Below are 18,646 nucleotides of genomic sequence, written 5' to 3'. Positions count from 1 at the left end.
CATGTTGTTCCCAATAGTAAATTGTATATACTATGGATATTTGAATGGACAGTGACCAACCCAGAATCACTGAAGAGGACAGGACAATAGCAATACCTTGTGTAGGAGCCCAGTTATGTAATAGATGTGTCATCTATAGTTACTGAGAAAAATAGTCACACAGCTCTTATTAGTGAAGATGAGAGTAAATTGGTAGATGAAACCTTAATTAATTCAGACCATCCATACAGACTCTATTGTCATAAAATTCGTAGTGGTTTGATTATATGTAAATAATTTAATTTTTTAAGCTTTATCATTGTTGTTTTAAAGTTTGTGCAATCACTTAGGGAGAATTATAAGGAGAATAGGGAGAGGTAATGTGTAACGAAAGATATACGTCTCTTAGGAATTCAACAAGTTTCCAAGTTTGGAAGCCTTATTATTTGCCCCAATTTGAACATTTATTGCTCTTCCATATGTATAAGTTGTGTGCTTATGGCTGTTATCTCTCCTGTTAAAGTCCAATTTTCTATTGGCAAAGAGGCTCAGCTCAGGGCTCAGTTCAGTGAGGCAAATCAATGCCTAATGGAATAGATAAGCTAGCTGAAGATATGAGGAGCTTTACAGATAGCAATAAAGTTAATCTTTTTAGCTAAAATATAAATTCCTTCTACTGGAAAGAACATATGCAATCTTGGATTCCCTATAGATAGTAAGCTTGGTTAATTTAACTCAAGGCATAGGTAAGGCTATCTTATTAAGTGTGTTAATTTGAAACTATTTCAATGTACTTAGCTCCCTAATCTACATTAAATCTAAATCTAAATTTCAGAATAAATAGTGTTAGCTTTTTAAGGACTCGGCTGCTTGGTTTAAACAAAAGTAGGAAAATAAACAATTTCTCTAAATGTGTGGCATAAAAAGTGTTAAGCAATAACTCAGAGAATGCTACTGTTTCTATCTATGAATCAGACTTTTTGTAGGTACTTTGATTTATATGGAATACTCCTACATGTTTTGACAGGTTTCTTGTTTTTTCTCCATCAGCTTTATGAAGATCAGTGTACAAAGCACCTTGTGATACTTGAAAGTTATTAATGAAGTGGTTTCACAAATTAAAAATCTAATTTTCATCTCCCTTTCCTTCATCACATATCCTGGCCATCTTTAAATGCTAATGATTTTGTGCCCCAAACAGCTATTAAATCTGCCCATTTCTTTCAGTCTGCTCTGTACCACCCTAGCGCAGGATACATTATCTCTTGTTGATGTCACTGCAATAGTTAACTATTCTCCCTACATCTGTTCTTTTCTCTATCTTTTTTTTTAATAGAATTTCTTTTTTTAATTTTATATTGGAATGTAGTTGATTTACAATGTTGTGTTAGTTTCAGGTGTACAGCAAAGTGATTCAGTTACACATATACAAATGTCCATTCTTTTTCAGATTCTTTTCCTTTAATGGTTATTACAGAATATTGAGTAGAATATTTCTGTTCTTATCTCTATCTGATATACTCTCAATTCTGTAGCCAGTGCTTCTCACCACATTTGTACATTCCATTGCATAATTGGTTATTTAATGTCTACCTTGTCTCACCTACTAGACTATAAGTTCCATAAAATCAATGATGAGGTCCATTTTGTCCTCAGGGTTCAGTACATATGAGTTCCATCTTGCCCTCAGGGTCCAGTATACAGTAAGTATTCAGTATATTTGTTGAGTGAAAGTTAAGTAAATGTAGCATACCATATACATGGAGAGATGCATTCTTTCTAGTGACTTGTGGAATGAGTGTGAGTGCCAAAAGCCATTACAGCTGTTACCCAAAGAAACCCCCAACATTGGGGCCCCAGTGAATTTTGTCTAAAAGCATATTGGATCATAATGTAAGAGCTGAGTTCTTGATCTAGCTTTTTACTAAATTATTGTGACCCTAGATACTGACCTCTCTGGTCCTCAGCTTTCTTATTTGTAGAATAGAAGCAACAAAATAATACTTGTTTTTGTGCACGGCACCACCTCATTTAAATAGAGTGTGTGGTTACTTTAAGCTGTCAAACCCATCATTCTACTTAGGGTGTGACAGTATTTTTGCATTGCCGCTCATTAAAAAGCATTTGTTCAGGTACTCTAATAGACTCCATAAATATTTGTGCCACAAAGGGCAAGCTGAAGTTGAGTGAAAGAGCAGTGTTTCTGAAATAGAAGAGGAGTGTAATTGGGGAATGGGCAGCAATGGGAAAGGGGAAGGAGATAATGAAAGGACTGAAATGTAGAGTGGAATCTTTTTTATATTTTCTTATAAAATTTTAGGCATTACTCTGAGACTTTTATAGCCTTTCACATGCTAACTTGAATGAGTCGCTTTCAATTTTATATTCAAGGGAAAAAATGGAATTAATTCTGGAGGCAACTTATAAATTATAGTGAAACAGGATTTTTTTCCTCATTATATAAAATTATGATGGTCACCACTGTGAAGGTCAGCTGAGTGCTATTAATATATAGGCAAATTTACAAAATTATAAATTTTGTAAACAAAGAAAAGAAAGACTGATGCTTATTTAGATATTTTTTCTCGTTTGTATATTTATTCTTTCATCATTTACGAAGACTCTGCTAAGTACTATATAACATAAGGGGAATGGATGAAAATAACATGAGGTCTCTACAGTCTAGGCAGAAGTGTTTGTTTGTTTTTCTTGTCCTCCCCTAGTGTCCTGCCCTTATTTAATTTTAAGTTTTTTCTAAGCCATTCTTTCCATCTCCTTAGGGCTGCAAATAAATGCTAAATAAGAAGTGTAATAAAATACCCCATCAACTGTAAAATACTGTCAGTCAACCCAGTGTGAAGAAAAACTGTTCACCAAAATATGTTACATTATATTGACAAGGCATTTTTTGCTATGAAAGTCATCATCATCTCAAAATGAAAGCTCCTTGAGATCAGGAACCTTGTCTTTATGCAATAGAACTTTTATAACTATAATTCAATATCTTTTGTAAGGTAATGAAAAGTTTTCAAGTTAAGCTTCATAAATATTAATTATTAAAAACTATGGGAAAATTATTACTTTGGGCTTACAAAGTTGAGGCCTACAGAGTCTCTATTTGTTTGCTCTTCATTTATAAACCAAGCAAGGACATGGGAACAACCTTGAATCTCAGGTTGTTTTCAAACAACTGAACAGACTCTTGAAAAGTTACTTTCTTACCAACTTGGCCCAGTATTCCTTAAACTATCTTAAAAATTTAAACTAAAGAAAAAATATAATGTCAAGATTATGGCATATGAACTTGATAAAGCTCATTATCTGTTAATTTTCGTGAATCACAATGACTGTTATATTCATAACTTTCCTTCCAGTGCCCTTGGACAGACTACTTGAAATATCTAACGATGTCTGTTTCACCAAAAAGTTCTTTCCAAGTTTTTCAGCATTATCCATTCACCCCAAGGTTTCTCAGTGAGGTTTTACTTTCTGTGCTGTGTGACACAGCCTGCACAGGAAAATTGGGCTGATGCCTTCATGGCTCCCCTTCCATATTCTCTTCCTTAAAGCTCTGTGAAATTGTATGTTTTGAGATAAACTATTATTTCTATTTAAATGTGTATTGAAGTATACTTATTGTTTATATTTGGTATACTTAGTTTTGAGGAAATTATTGGTCAGTGTAGGTAGGATAAATTACAATTCAGAATGGACTATGTTTGTATACCTGCATGCATTTTGACCAGAGCACAGGGTTGTTAACAGATGAATATTTAAAGAACAGATGAATATTTAAAGAACAGATGTTAACAGATGAATATTTAAAGAACATCATCTGTTCCAGAAAACTTTCACTCTTCAGAAATATATGATATAATAATATTTTTGCTTTAATATATGATGCCTCTGGACTCTATGGAGGCTAAATAGTTTTCATTAAAATTGAATGGTATGGAATAGGAAATACTTTGGAGAAAGGCAGAAAAGTGTTTTGATAATGTAAATATAAAGAAAAGCTTCATAAGCATTCCTGAGAAATGATGCAAACCCAAAGGAAAAGCTTAATCCCCTATAAAGTTGAAGAGAAGTCAATTGAGTGTTCCTGTCCACTACCTTTCAAAAAAAAAATTCTTCCTAAGGCAGCCTTGTTTGGAGAAAGAAAGAAATGATGTTGTTTATACCTCGAGGATGCCGGAAGGGCCTAGCACCAGATTGTAAAGGAACTGAGACTAGAATCCAAACTTTTGGACTCCCAGTTACTTTCCATGTCTTGCCATCTTGAGCTAATATGTGGATGTTTTTATTTTAAAAAGCAGCAGCAGAGAATGTCAAAAAAATCAAATTCCCATTGCTAAAGAAATCCAAGTTGACACTGTGATTAATGCCTCTGTTTATAAACTGTTTTACTAAAAACTACAAGTTAGATTTATTTTCTCTCATTTTGCATGTTTCATATTTCCAGCTAATCTCTAGTAAGAGAGATCTTTTCCTGCCTGCAGGCATATCCTGCATTTTGTATTCTTACTCTTTCTTAGGGTAACCCCATTTTGGGGAGAAAAAAGGCTAATTTCTCTAAATGAGCAATTAAACTTATATGCATAGAGAGTACAGTGGCAGATCAGTTCAATTGAACCATCATGATAAAATTCAGCTAGAGTCACATCAAGAATATCCAGAAAGTAAGTATTCTGTTCTTTCCTAACATGGTGGAGGAATAGACAGAATTAATTAAAGTTAAATAATTCTGATTAATTATTCAATTACATTAGCCTATTCTTTTTAACTCTTCATGCTTATAAGACCCTTATATGAATGAAAAATCAATGATGAAAGTCACCACTGTACGCCCATGAGAATGAAATCCTTTTTTTGCCAGCCTCTCACTGGAGGGACTGATTAGGCTGAACCTTGAAGGAGGATCTGTTACAGACTCAACTTGGAATGAGGGCATTCTGTCAGGAGAAATAACATAAAGAAAGCATGGGGATGAACTTGAAAATGTAAACAAGGCCCTTAAAGTATGGACTATAACACAGTCTGGATGAAATGTACAGCATTAAGAGAGGACTCAAAAATTAGAATTGCTGTGAACCCTGGTTGCCTGGCTAAAAGTTTTGTTGTATTTAATAGTAAATAGGGAGTTTGGTAGAATTTTGAATAAGGCAGAGTTTAGGAAGATGACCCAGTTGATTGATATAATATATTTTCCTTCCACTGTGAAATATGTAGAAGGAAAGATAGATTGTCATATTCTTTGCATTAATAAAACAAGTAAAAATTTTGATTGAAAGAAATTAACAAAGATTAAAGTATGGTTTCTAGTTAATGTTGGATGGTTATTCAGATATTTTTTCCTTCATATCATGAATATAGAAAATTAGTTCATTTGTAAAATAGAAGTTCATTATATTTTTTCTAGGCAGTCTCTAAGATGTTAAAATAATTTTACCTTGACATAGGCTTTAGGAAAACAAAATTCCAATGAAAATTTCTTCCTAAAGAAAGTAATTTATTTCAATCTATCCATAGAGAACAGAGAGTTAAAACTTGACTCTCTGATTAAAAAAAAAAAAAAAAACTATTTTTCTATTTTATGGGATGGTTTTGAGGACCACCAGTATTTGTGGAATTAATTCTCTAAGGTGTTATTTGTCAATGTTGCTAGAGACGTTTGACATGAAGTATTTTGTAATTTTGCTAAGGGATAAATGTGAGTCACAAGGCTGAAGTACAAGTTGTCAAGCTAGAGTGCAAATCTTACTGAACATCAAACATTCACTGCCTAGAGTGGTTTTGTTTCTCTCCACTCAACCATTAAGCACAATGGTGAATGTCATACTGTGCCTCATTTTAGACAAAAGCAATATACCATGAAGTTTTTGCAATTATGGAAATATGTAAAGAACACACTACTAACGCATGTCAAATTGAACAAATATGGGTTGATAATGTCTGTCATCAAAAAAGGCCAGCTAGTTTTTTCACTAGAAAATCTGGGGAAAATCAACCTTGAAGTTGGCCTTGAAGTTTTAGGATTTAAGGTTTGAATCATCTATAAATAATGCAGGCAATGTGTCCCCTTTGGGTTTGAATCATTTGTTTTGGAAATCATAAAAATTGTCAGTTAGTTAAACGTTAGAGTCAAACAAATTTATGCAACTTGGAATTTGAAATTTCCATTTTTACAACAAGTGAGTCAGATTTAACATTTGGCTTTTGATCACTTGGTAATGAGTCACTTGATTGCTACTCTTATGATCTCTAAATTAAAATTTGTAAATGAAATATGAGACTCTGTATATCCCCAAGGATTAGAAAAATGGCTTAAATTCTGTTTCACTGCCAAATAAATAGATCCTCATGGAGAATAATTTAAAGTATTATTATTAGAAATAACAAATCAAAATTATTTGCTTTCTAAAAATAACTTACCTGTGAGGTTTGAAATGTAGTGGCCCTTATTGACTTTGTTATCTGCATCTACAGTTTATGGGAAACTCTTACAGCTCAACTACATTTATTGTTAGATACAGACTCTGTGATATCCCCCCTTTTTTTAAATTGAGGAATTTTATTATTGGAATTTTTATTATGCCCTAAAGAGTGGCCACATCATCATGTCTTCTGAATTCAGATTTTGACAAGAGGCCCTTCCCTTGGGCTGCCAATGAGAGCTGTCGATGATACTTCCCTGTAAGGAGCAAGCTATCTTGTCAATGCTGGGCAGTTGCTGCAATTTAAGCTTTGTCTAGCTAAAAATAGTCAGGATTCAATGTCCTCTTGAATTTTTTACTCTTTTTTGTGAATACCAAGAGATGTGATACCATCCTTGGAGACAGATGTATATTTAGGGTAAATTTATTTAGCTTTTTTTAATATATAAGAGGATAAACTGTCCCCTAAAGCACTGAAAGTGTGATTTTTCTTTAGCTATTGGAGGGTGGTTGTAGCCAAAGTGAAATAAAACAAACCAAAAAATAACAACAAAAATAAACCTTTCCTTCTGTTCTCACATTGCTTGTCAGCCCTCCAAAACATGCAAAATTCAAAAGACACATGAAAGAAGCTACAAATTATTACTTTGCACATTATATTACACCAGAGTAATATCTTTGCAGATCTAGATTTGCTGTTGTCTCGATTCGCTATTGTCTTCCAGATGAATACTGGACTTCCTGAAAATAGAAATAAAACACCTAACCTCAAATCTGCTGGGCACCACCAAGGCCTGGACTGCATGCACATGACCTAGTACAAGTCAGCTAACTATTGGCCTTTGGGTTTCTCCCCTCTAAAAATGGAAAGAATGCTTTCACACCAAATCCAAGGATAATGGCTATTCATGAGCAGTGGTCAGAGAAAGGCCTTTCAGAAGGCTACTGAGCCAAACCTGCAAGGGAATCGTAGAGCTTTTCAACAGAGGAGGCCCAGAGCCTCCTTGTCGACCATCTTAGGAAACCAGGGCTTCTTCCCCAAGATGATTGAAAACCCTCATCTGTAGCATTCAGCCAGACCAATTTTATTATTGGAACTTTTATTATGCCCTAAAGAGTGGCTGAATCATCATGTCTTCTGAACCTCACCTGTTTCACGTGGACCAGTCTTAGTCAAGTCACGCGTACCAGGTGATTTACAATTGTGATGGCTAATACTGTAGGGGTTAAGGGGAGTGGGGCACTGGCGTATCCTTCAGGATTCTGGGCTGAACCACACTACTGGACCTTCCATAGAGCGGACCTGAGTCCTAGTGTTGCCCGCAATATCGGAAGCTTCCTCCTCACTGATAATTCAAGTTTTATTTTTCTATTGCCGTATTGTTTCCAGATTACAGCAGCCAAAAGCTGGGATATCTAAGGCTCTCAAGCATTTGACCCTTGCGGTTGCAGAAGAAAAGGGGCTCATATTTATATGATAGATCTGCTCTTCAGTTTCAGTGTCAATTTTTTTGTCTTAAGTGATTATGTAGGTGGAAGGAGTTTGGAGCCTCTTTGCTGCTACCCATTCCTGGTTCCCTATACCCAGCATGTTGAAAGAAAAACGCACAGTGAAGTTACTTCCAATTCCTTTTAGGTTAGGATTTTAAACAAGAAGATCGATTTTAGCAAGGTTCAGTCCAGATGTGGTTCCAAGGATAACATCAAACATTCTGCTGGGGGCGGAAATGTAAGTAGAAGCTTCTACTAGAAGCTGTCCTGATTGTGTGCAGCCATCTGCACAGCCGGCACTCTGTCTCCTTTCCTGCCTCCCTCACAACACCTCCCAACACACTCTCCTCCCCCCACCCCTTCTTGTTGCTTCTCTACACGTCCCTCTGGTTTGGGGGCTTGTCAGCCTTGCATTTTCGGTGATGGGCTTCCCATCCTTCCCTCTAAGATCATCGGTGAACTTCTTGCTTTTTTAATGGGGAGCACCATGGTTTTCAGGGAGATGGAAAACCCACTTCACTTGCCAATTTGTTTGCTGGCCTTTGGCTTCAAGGTATTTTCTCATGCTGTCTCTACTCACCTGCGAAAGTCAGTGGGCACACACTTTTCTAGCTCCGTTTAAGTTACTCTTGAGGCAAAGACCGATGTACTTGAAAGTACCCAAAGTGTATAATGTCAGTCTTTTGTGCTTCATTATTCATGAGAGTTGGGATATCACTTGGAATAATACAAAACTGGTGAAGCATAGCTCATCTGTAATTCAGAGTGAAAGGATTCAAGTCCCAGTGTACTCTTTGTCTTGATGGGATTTTTTCCTGTCTTTTAAACTGAGTGAAAATGATATCCTGTGAGAGGAAGGGAAGGATGAATCCATGTTTCTCAAATGTATTTGAGGAGGAGTTGAAACAGGCAAACTCAAGCTAAAGAAAGCATAGTTCTTTGTAAAATTAGAATAATAGAAAAGGTGAGCTGGGTGACTCTCTATACTACAAATCCTGTCACTTAAACTTCAGATTCTGGCCATCTGTGACCCAAGTAGTTTACAAAGTATCAAATCCAGAATTCTCACCTGTTTAATAACTCTTGGTTCCTTGTGCCTCAGCTGGGCAGAGGTGGAGTCAAGCAGTGAAAGGAGAGACAAGCAAGTGCCTTCTAGCAAAAGCTGTCACCTGATGTTCAAAGTAGCTACACTGAGCGTGAAAATATGCCATGTGGGAGGACCACAGCAAGGTTTTCTGGGCCCGTTCTAGGGTGCAGGGCTAAACCTCAGACTCAGTATTTACTCAGTGAGTACAAACCTCCCTGACATGGGTGCCTTCCTCCCTCTCGCCCTGACTGGAAGCACACACCATGTGGTCCTCTCACAGAAGCAATCTTGGTCCTGGTAAATAATTTGAGGGTATCAGAGGGTAGACCCAGCTGCCCTCTACTCTAGGTGCTGCCGGTTAAAACACCTACCTGGAAAAGGATACACTGAGATAACTAATGATCTTAAAGTAAGTAAGGGAGCTTCCAACCTCCAAAACAGTAGTCTGAAACTTTCCCCTAGAGAAGACTCACTTGTTCAATTGTGCAAATTTCCTGGCCCCAATTCGAGTGTTCAATTAAAAAGTAATTCCCATGTACTTCTGGTGCAAATGGACCAGGAACCACACTTGGAAAGCACTGTTTCAAAAGGTGAAATAATTCCAGTAAAACAGGAAGAAGAAAAAATGCTATCATTTTATAATTTGGTGTGCAATAAAAATTCCATTTAGCCGAGACACGACAATAGTATTTTCGAAAAGCATGTTTAGAGCTTTCTTCTTCTTGCATGTTAAAGCGGTGTTGGGCTTCTTGTTTCAGTGTTGGTCACTTTCATGTAAAAATCACTTTTTAAAGAATAATTTCTCTCTTCACTTGACTCTTTGCTTATGGATAGGTTTAACACTCTGTGGCTTCGTTCTCTGAGTGGAAGCTTGCCTTCTTAATCCAGGTTTTTCTATCCCCTTGTGGCATGATCTGTTTTCTACTAATAAAATCTTCTCTTCTAGGATTTTCTTTCACTTGGGTTTTTCTTTCCGACCAAACATATGGGAGGACACGTGGAAGATTGGGTTTTCCTGTGTGTGTATATGTTGTTGTATGTTGTGAGCTTGGATATGTTTCTAGATTTTATGCATGAGATTGGGGGCTTGATTATGTCTGAGCTATTTTAAGCATATTTTATGTGGTTCACACAGGTACAGATTGTCACCAAGAAGATAGACCTAAGCCACGTGACATCCAAATGCGGCTCTCTGAAGAACATCCGACACAGGCCAGGTAAATCAGTACTTTTTAGTAGTCTGAGAGATATTAAATTAGATTCAAGAAATCGACGAGCAAAATTTGTGTTGCTGTGAAATATCTAATTGGAAGGATGTTTCTAAATCCTGATATTCCATGCTTTTATTAATAGAAATTTAAATTAGAAATTTCAATCTTCACAAGGCACAAATTGAAATATCTGGTCATGTCAGCTTCATTTTAGGACATATGAAATTTGATGAGGATTATAGTCTTCCACAGTTACTCCTCTGGAAGGGGCCAGAAGTTTTTAGGACCAAAGGCAGAGATCTCTGGATTCAAATGGGCTTCTCTAATAGTTACGTAAAAATACCTAGTAGGGGCAATTCCCTGGCAGTCCGGTGGTTAGGACTCTGCACTCTTACTGCCAGGGGCCTGGGTTCGACCCCTGGTCGGGAAACTAAAATCCTGCAAGCTGTGTGGTGAGGCCAAAAATATAAAAATAAATAAATAAATAGACTAAAAAAAAAAATACCTAATAGGTAATGCAGGAGGGACAACTACATGTCTTCTGTAAGCATGAGTTAGATAACATCATGCACATCCTAAGCCTTCAGGAAGAGAATGAATGAATCTTCAAGATGTAACCCAGTAATACCATACAATTTCAGGGGGCCCCTGGCCAGGTAATTGGGTGTTAATATAAATGTCTAGGTATCACATGAGAAAAATTCCACAAGGCCTAAGAGACTTGGGAAGTTTTAACAGACCTTTCTCTTTTGTCTACAGTGATAAAGGAGTATCAAGAGTCCAAAACTGAAAAATATTTTTCATGTTTCCATAGAGTCCCTCGGGTATTTTTCTGAAATCAAAATCCCGAGAGAGATGCAGTGATAGTAGAGGATCACATGGCTTACCACTGGCCTTCCAAAAAAATGCATGTAGCGAAAACCAAGTTGCTAATGAAAGTCAAAGCTAGTCTCTTAGGTGGAGACAGGTAAAAGTGTCTGATCCAACTTCTTTCCAGGTCAAAGACATCAGCAGACAGGCTCAAGAACAGGCTAAAGGACAACAGATACCTACTCAATGTAGAACTCCTAGCATTCATAAGCCTGAGAAAGGTGTGCAGAAATGGGGACTGCCACGGAAGGGTAGCTCGTGGCACTCTCATCTATTAGCAGATCCTCAAGTTTCAAACGAATTAGCATTTAAGAAAATGGCATGGTCAAAACTCCATCTGCATATTATCAGATCAGAGTCAGTGTCACATTGGTCCTATGGCATCTGGACAAGAAGGGGCTCTCCTAAGATTCTCTTCCTATCGCTCTGTCTGCTAATTAAAATGGAAGCGCTTGAGCAACTTAGCCCCTGACTCCAGTTTCATCAGTCAAGCTATCAATGCTGAGAATTTACAAATGGTAATATTACCCACACGTGCACCATTGCTAGCCTAATAGTTCTTTGAACAAGTGACCTGGTACATGAAGGAAAGTAAAGAAGAGCTTCAGGGAGATCAACTTGTTGATTGGTGATGACTTAGAGGGTTGAGACAGGGAGAGTGAGAAGGAGTCACGGGAGGGAGGGGGCATGTGGGAATATATGGATAAATACAGCTGATTCACTTTGTTGTACAGCAGAAAATGGCACAACAGTGTAAAGCAATTATACTCCAACAAAGAGCTTAAAAAAAAAAAAAAGAAGAGCATTTCAACTTATTACTCTCTTAGGACTAAGAGACAAAATGTCCCAAGTTTGAGAAAGGATACATATGATACTTTCATTGTGTTATTTTTAGAGTTTTTATTACATAGATAAGACAAACCCCTCTGATACTTTAGGTTAGACATGAGAAGAGGAGAAAGGTGTTCATATGTAAAGCAATCCATATGATGCTACGAAAAGGACGTCATTATCTTGGATAGTATGGAGAAAGTATAGACTAGAAATTCTAAAAGATTCCTTCACATCTATGGTCAGAGAGATAGTAGAGTTCATTAAGTTTGTGCTTTGCCATGGTCTATCTACTATAATCCTTTCGGATAACTAGTCACCACAAGTATAACATTTAATTTTAGCAAGGCATTTTAAAGCCTTTCTCCTCTCCTACGTAGGTGGTGGGCGTGTGAAAATTGAGAGTGTGAAACTGGATTTCAAAGAAAAGGCCCAAGCTAAAGTCGGTTCGCTTGACAATGCTCACCACGTACCTGGAGGTGGTAATGTCAAGGTAAGAAACAAAATTGTGAGCTGACCTTGAACAAGATCGTGAGCTGCTCTTGCCTTTTTAAAAAATCCTTCTGAAATACTCTTCATCAAAATGGGTCCCAGATTGAAGGCCTGGACATCTAGGAAGTAGGGATGGCAGAGATGAATAGAAGTGACATGAACATCAGCTCTGGGATATAGAGAAAGAGCTAGGGGATGGTTAAGATGCTTGAGTTAACGAGAACTGATGCTTGTCTTGAACAGATTGACAGCCAAAAGTTGAACTTCAGAGAGCATGCTAAGGCCCGTGTGGACCACGGAGCTGAGATCATTACACAGTCTCCAGGCAGATCCAGCGTGGCATCCCCCCGACGACTCAGCAACGTCTCCTCTTCTGGAAGCATCAACCTACTCGAATCCCCCCAGCTTGCCACTCTGGCCGAGGATGTCACGGCCGCACTCGCTAAGCAGGGCTTGTGAATATTTCTCATTTAGCATTGAAGTAATACTATTTAGGCATGAGCTCTTGGCAGGAGTGGGCTCTGAGCAGGTGTTATATTCATTCTTTACAAACCATAAAATAATCTCATTCCCAAACTGTAGTAATTGTTACAATTTTATAAAAAAAAATAGTATATGCAGAAATTGACTTGATTTCCATTTGCAACAGAAAGATACTGGCTTTACATGAGTACAATTGGATAATTATTTTTGCTCTGCTCTGTTTTGCATGGAGTATTATTATTTTAAAAATTGCATTTCTACCTTTCACGTGCCTGAAGGCTATCCACTACATTCTGAAAGGCCTTGTTAAAATCCAAGCTGCTCATTTCACTATTCTGTTGCTGGGTGAAAAGATAAAAAGCTGCCCATTGTAACTTATTACAGGTTAAATTAAATCAAGGAGTCTGATTGCAGGAAGGGAAGAGCATGTAAGAAATAACTTTTTTTTAAAGTGTTATTTTGTATAAATGGGAAGAAAGATTCAATTAAGTTATTAACATTTGGGACCTGGATAATTATATCAGAGTATAAGTCAATCCAATAAATTATTTAACTAACTAAAAAATAGTTACGAAGCATTTGAGCTGTGGTTGAGGAAGTGGTGTAAAGTGCATCTTTTGGAAATGAGGCACTTTCATTAGGATGGACTTGTGTCTGATTAGAATGTCGGTTGATCAGCTAGATGTGTCCACACTACCAGTTTCACACCCCCTTTCCATCTGTTTGATACAGTATTATAGATATAAATATATATATATATTTCTCTGTGGCCATTTGTGATACTTCCTCATATACTTGAATATTAAACTTCCTTATTCACAGTATCTGTGTCTCCTGCACCCTTTGGTGTTGCAATTTTAGGTATGTGAAAGTAGATGTTAGCAGGGTTCTTTCCCTATTAAAAAAAAAGTTAAAAAGACAAAAAGTTTTAGCATGAAGTTGCTTTCTGTAACAACTCGAAGCCGTAACCCTGTTTTAGTGCCAGATACAAGTCTCTCCCGTGATACTAGAAAAAATTTGTTTTTCTTTGCTTTCACCAACATGGAGTTTGTGGGGGTGGGTCCAGTTATACATTAAAGGGTTTACAGTTTGTTGGTTTAAGATTATGGATTTATCTTATTTTGAATCACAGACTAGTTTGGGTTTTATTCCTGTAATCATTCATGAAACAGACTTAAGATTTCTTTTTCTTTTTTTTTCCATTTGCTAAAGTTGAAACTAACAGTGAGAGTTTGGGACATGCTATCCCATTCTTCCAAATAGTACCTGTTTATTAAATTATCTGATGGAAAATGTTTGGCCTCCATACCCAAAGATCCCTTGGTCAGCAGGGGGAAAATATGGTATTTTGAGAAGCTATAGCTACAAAATGCTGGAGATGCAGATATCTAAATTAGTTTTTTCATAACTCCAACATTGCACTCTGTAAAGGAACACTGTATTACTATTGTTTATCAGTAGATAATACCATTCTGACTTCATATACAGTTTAGAAATCACAAATCAATTAATTAATTCATCTTACAAACCATTCATCTTAGATTTATGAATAAGCAATGAGATAGTCAATAGCCTGAATAAGGCAATGGGTTACCAGGCTGGATGGATGCTTTTTAGTATTTTATCTGTTCTTTTTCTTGCTCAGGGCTGGTAGGCTGGATCTGAACAGTTAAAGGCAGATGATCCAGTAGGCATTTGATCCCTTTGAGCCAAATCAGTTCTCGAATATAAAGGAGGAAATGATGAACACAGACTGAGGCAACAAGCTAGTATAGTAGCATCTAAAAAAGAAGCCAAGAGAAGAAGACAGAGAGACATGGGTGCCATTTTGTGACTCATTGGAAGTTACAACCAATGGGACTTCCATAAAAGAAACTCTAGGAGCAAAAGTGCACCATTCATTCTCAACTAAGAGGTTTTACGTAGGCAGACATCTCTGAAACTATTTATAGATCAGTTATTTTATAGGACAAAGATTTAGGAATGAGAGATTAGGACTATGGATGTGTCTATTTTCTGCCTAATTATTGCTGTGAGGTTTGATTTGACCAGTCTGGGCATTCCCTTGAAATGCACTAGAAAATAGGAGAAGAATAGCTGTGTGGAGACATACGGTATTTTCTTATGTGTTTGGTAGTGTTAGATAGTGGTTAAAGCTCTAGAAGGAAGTTAACAGCTGGTTAGAACAGTTTTAACCTGTAAAACAAGCTTTTTTTTCAACTTGGTTTAAATTTTTTATAAACATTAAGAATAAGTAAACATGCTCTACATATTAAAATTGTTTCTTACATGTATAAAATAAAGATTATATAAAGTACCGAGTTATTAGATTCGGCGTTAAAAGAAGTGTTTGCTTCACATCACACCAAAATTATAATGAATAAATGCCTTTGCTTTGTATGGAAATGCAATTCTTTATAAAAAAAAGTTAAAAATGAAACATAATTTGTACCAGTAAAAGAGAGAAACACAGGCTAAATGTCTTCTTATGGAGATAAGGGGTGAAACCCATCTTGCCTTTACACTCAAGATTAACGACACAAATTAAGCTTTTTGAACACCACTCTTGTGGGGACATCCATACGCTGATCTAGAAATTCAGGCTTCATAGTTCCAATTCTAGATCTATTAATGCCAGTTTCTCTCTGGCTTTAGCCTTTGAGAACCTGTTTAAGGAAACATAAGTAATCCAGAGCTGTGAAGAGTTAAAAGGCCCACTCACGCTCTCTGGGTCACCTGCAACCAATAATTGGGTACCTTACAATGATGCAGGAGAGATCCGAGTTCATGATGAGTTTCAAAGGCCATGTTCATTTAGGAACCAACTCTCTCTGGATTCTCCTGCTGAGTTCCAGCAGGGTGATGGGCTGAAATCCCACCCACAAGCAAGACACCTGTGTAACACCAACTAGGTATAGCTGAAGAAGGCTGAAGAGAGAACTTGGTTAAATGGAAGAATGTACTGATGATGGCTGGCCTTCTCCACACACTCATATGGTTTTAGAGCAGGAAATGGGATTATCAGCCAAAATATAACATCATGTCAATATTATTAAAGAAATAATCTCAATGCAGTTGATTCTGACATAGCTGCAATTATACTATTTTCTCCTATTTTTCATGCCACAAAAAAGGAGGAAAATAAACTATTCATGGTCTAAGTAGCCAGAAAAGATAGATTTATGGCTTGGAAAGGCAAATTCTAGGCATTCCTTCAAAGATTGATGCACTAAAATCAGCATTGATGTTTGTCTTTTTACACCTAGGATATTTAGCCTGGGTATGTAGGTTGAGGCCAAGTCCCTCTGCAGGAAAAAGCTTATTTTTAAACTCAGAAAATGTGAATCATGAAAATCTACTTCAACTTTAGCAAAAAGAAAAAAAATCAACAAAGGTATACTCTGTATGCTGGGATTCCAAGGTTCCAACATGCCGCTACAAATCTGTGGGGGGTTTCTTTCTTCTGATAATTCTAGAGCCTGTTACCATAGAAAGGCATTTCTTCAATGGCTGGTTGTAGTTAGTTCATGTTTTTCAATCAAAATTTGCAAATGTATTTGTTGCTGTATAGTGATTGTTTTGCAAAATAAACTTGCTTGACACCTAACTGATAGTTTCAGATTGTTCCTTCTTCTCTGGAAAAACACTATAATATAATATAATAAATATAATATAATATAATATAAATAATAAATTGCTAAATCCAAACAAAGAAAAATTATGAAGAGAAGGCTACAGTTATCTGCTGAATGCCTACGTGTCAGGCCCTATCCCTACTGTATTAGCAGGATGCTATCTGTTGCAAGTGACAGAAATTCAAATTGGCCTAAATATAAAAGCAACTTTATTGCCTCAAGTATCTGACTAGGCAGGAGTATCTGCCTCAGGCAAGGATGTATCCAGGCACTCAAAAAATGTTATTAAGAATCTTTCTTCAACTCTGGATCCAGGCTCTCAAAAGATGTCAGCAGGAATTTTTCTTTTTCCAAATTTGAGTTCTGTTTGCTCTGTGTTGGCTTCATCCTCAGGTACGCACCCCTCTCATAATGATCACTGGAAGTGGAAGCTCCAGGTTTCACAACGTCCCAAAGAAAGCCTCTCTCCCCACAGCACAAGCCAAAATCCAGGGTCTGAAAATCATTGCGTTATGTGGGTCACCTGCTCACTTGTGCTGATTGGCAAGGGTAGGTCACAGAGCTAACTCTATCACAGGTGGTTGGGGTAGGTGGAGAGTAAAGGGAGAAGTGACCTCTTCTGAGCTACATAAACTAATTGTGGAGAGAAAACATTTCCTCCAAAGTCAAGTCAGGCTGCTACTGCCAGAAGAGAGAGAAATTGATGCTGTGCAAGCCATGAAAACAGACATCCTCAACATCCAGGCGCCCTATTCTCTCTCTTTATTCATCCGTTAGCTCTTTGCTGCTTAGGCTGTGCCCAGCTTCACCTGGGTGCTTGTTCAAAATGCAAATTCTCAGGCTCCACCCCAGTCCAATTTACAACATCCCCCAAGGCGATTAACCCACACTGTAAAGCTCGAGAAGCGGCAGCTCGCCATCTAGTCGCTGTTCACGGTGCTTCGGGAGAAAGAGCTCCATGGCAGACCCCTCACAGGTAAAAGTTACCCCTAAATCTGTGAGACAACATCACCAACTCTGATGTCAAAGAGTTTAATTATCACGTGGTAGAAACATGTGACTGGTGGAAAAATTACTTTTGTACTGAAAGTTTTCCAGACTCATCTCGCTCTCATTTGGCTGAAACTGTAACCAAAGGTGGGGTCTGGCTGCTTGCTACTCAAAAGCCAGTAAAGAGGCCATGTTGGTGGAAAGGAAACTTTGCTTTATTTTGGATGCCGGCAAGGAGATGGAGGCCCGGACGCCTATCCAAAGGCCGACTCCCCCCACCTGACCGTCGGGGGGAAGCAGCTTTTATAGACAGAGGGAGGGGGCTCCCTGCAGAAACAATACAGTCCGCTCTGACAGTCATGTTGGCTGTTTTAGTGGAGTGAATCTTCAGTTCCAGGGTCGGCTTGTTTCCATTTCTCTGAGGCCAGTTCTCAGAATTGTGGCAGCGTATGTCATGGCTACAGCCTGGGCATCATGTAGTTAACTTCTTCCACCTGGTGGGGGATTCGGTCTCTATAAGACACAGCACAGGACACGGCTCAGAGTATTATCTATAGCCCTTGAGGAGGAACTGAAGGTCCTTGACTCTGCTTAATGACTATACTATTATTATTTGGTCTCCTTCCATTGTTTTCCTTTGTTTCTGAATTTTCTCACTTCTCTGATTAAACTTACGCTTTGGCTAAAGTTCTTCCACAGACAAAAGACAGGCTGAGGACGTGGTGGCGGGGCAGGGGGCAAGGTCCACAGGGTCCTGCTCCGTTTCAAAACCTACTTGTTCTGACAAGAGTGTCATCACCTTCTGTTTGCTCTTCCTTTGGTAAAAATACAGATTTGGAAGAATAAAGCCAAAATCATTAGAGTTTTTCTTTAGTAATTTTTTAAGATTAACATCTGTTTTATCCTTCCTAAAGGAAGACTTTAAACCGCAAGGGATTAAGACATTTGGTAGCATGAATCATGATAAAAGTTTTTTTTTTTTGCTAATGGAAATATAGTTATTTACAATACTGTGTTAGTTTTGGGTGTACCGTATAGTGATTAAGTATTTTTGCAACTTATATTCCATTGTAGGCTATTATAAGATATTGGGTATAATTCCCTGTGCCATACAGTAAATCCTTGTTGCTTATCTATTTATTT

The 18,646-nt window shown here is 37.5% G+C and overlaps 1 protein-coding gene across 7 annotated transcripts in view; it reads left to right on the top strand.

Moving 5' to 3' along the window:
- Positions 1–16,485, top strand: part of MAP2 (microtubule associated protein 2) — a 278,408-nt gene extending 261,923 nt beyond the window's left edge. For 6 of the 7 annotated variants that reach the window (XM_057745157.1, XM_057745158.1, XM_057745156.1 and 3 more), the window contains 4 exons: positions 8,050–8,142; positions 10,127–10,208; positions 12,284–12,396; positions 12,639–16,485. In XM_057745157.1, the coding sequence (XP_057601140.1) occupies positions 8,050–8,142; positions 10,127–10,208; positions 12,284–12,396; positions 12,639–12,854 (504 nt within the window). In that variant the 3' untranslated portion in view covers positions 12,855–16,485. Of the gene's footprint in view, positions 1–1,029; positions 8,143–10,126; positions 10,209–12,283; positions 12,397–12,638 lie in introns of those variants that run through there. The other variant, XR_009055070.1, reaches the window with a different exon arrangement.
- Positions 16,486–18,646: the final 2,161 nt, after the last annotated feature.

The sequence above is a fragment of the Hippopotamus amphibius genome, chromosome 8 (genome assembly GCF_030028045.1).
Source record: "Hippopotamus amphibius kiboko isolate mHipAmp2 chromosome 8, mHipAmp2.hap2, whole genome shotgun sequence".
NCBI classification, from domain to species: domain Eukaryota; kingdom Metazoa; phylum Chordata; class Mammalia; order Artiodactyla; family Hippopotamidae; genus Hippopotamus; species Hippopotamus amphibius.
The sequence above is the reverse complement of the archived record's forward strand: the minus strand, read 5'-3'. Positions and strand labels throughout refer to the sequence as shown.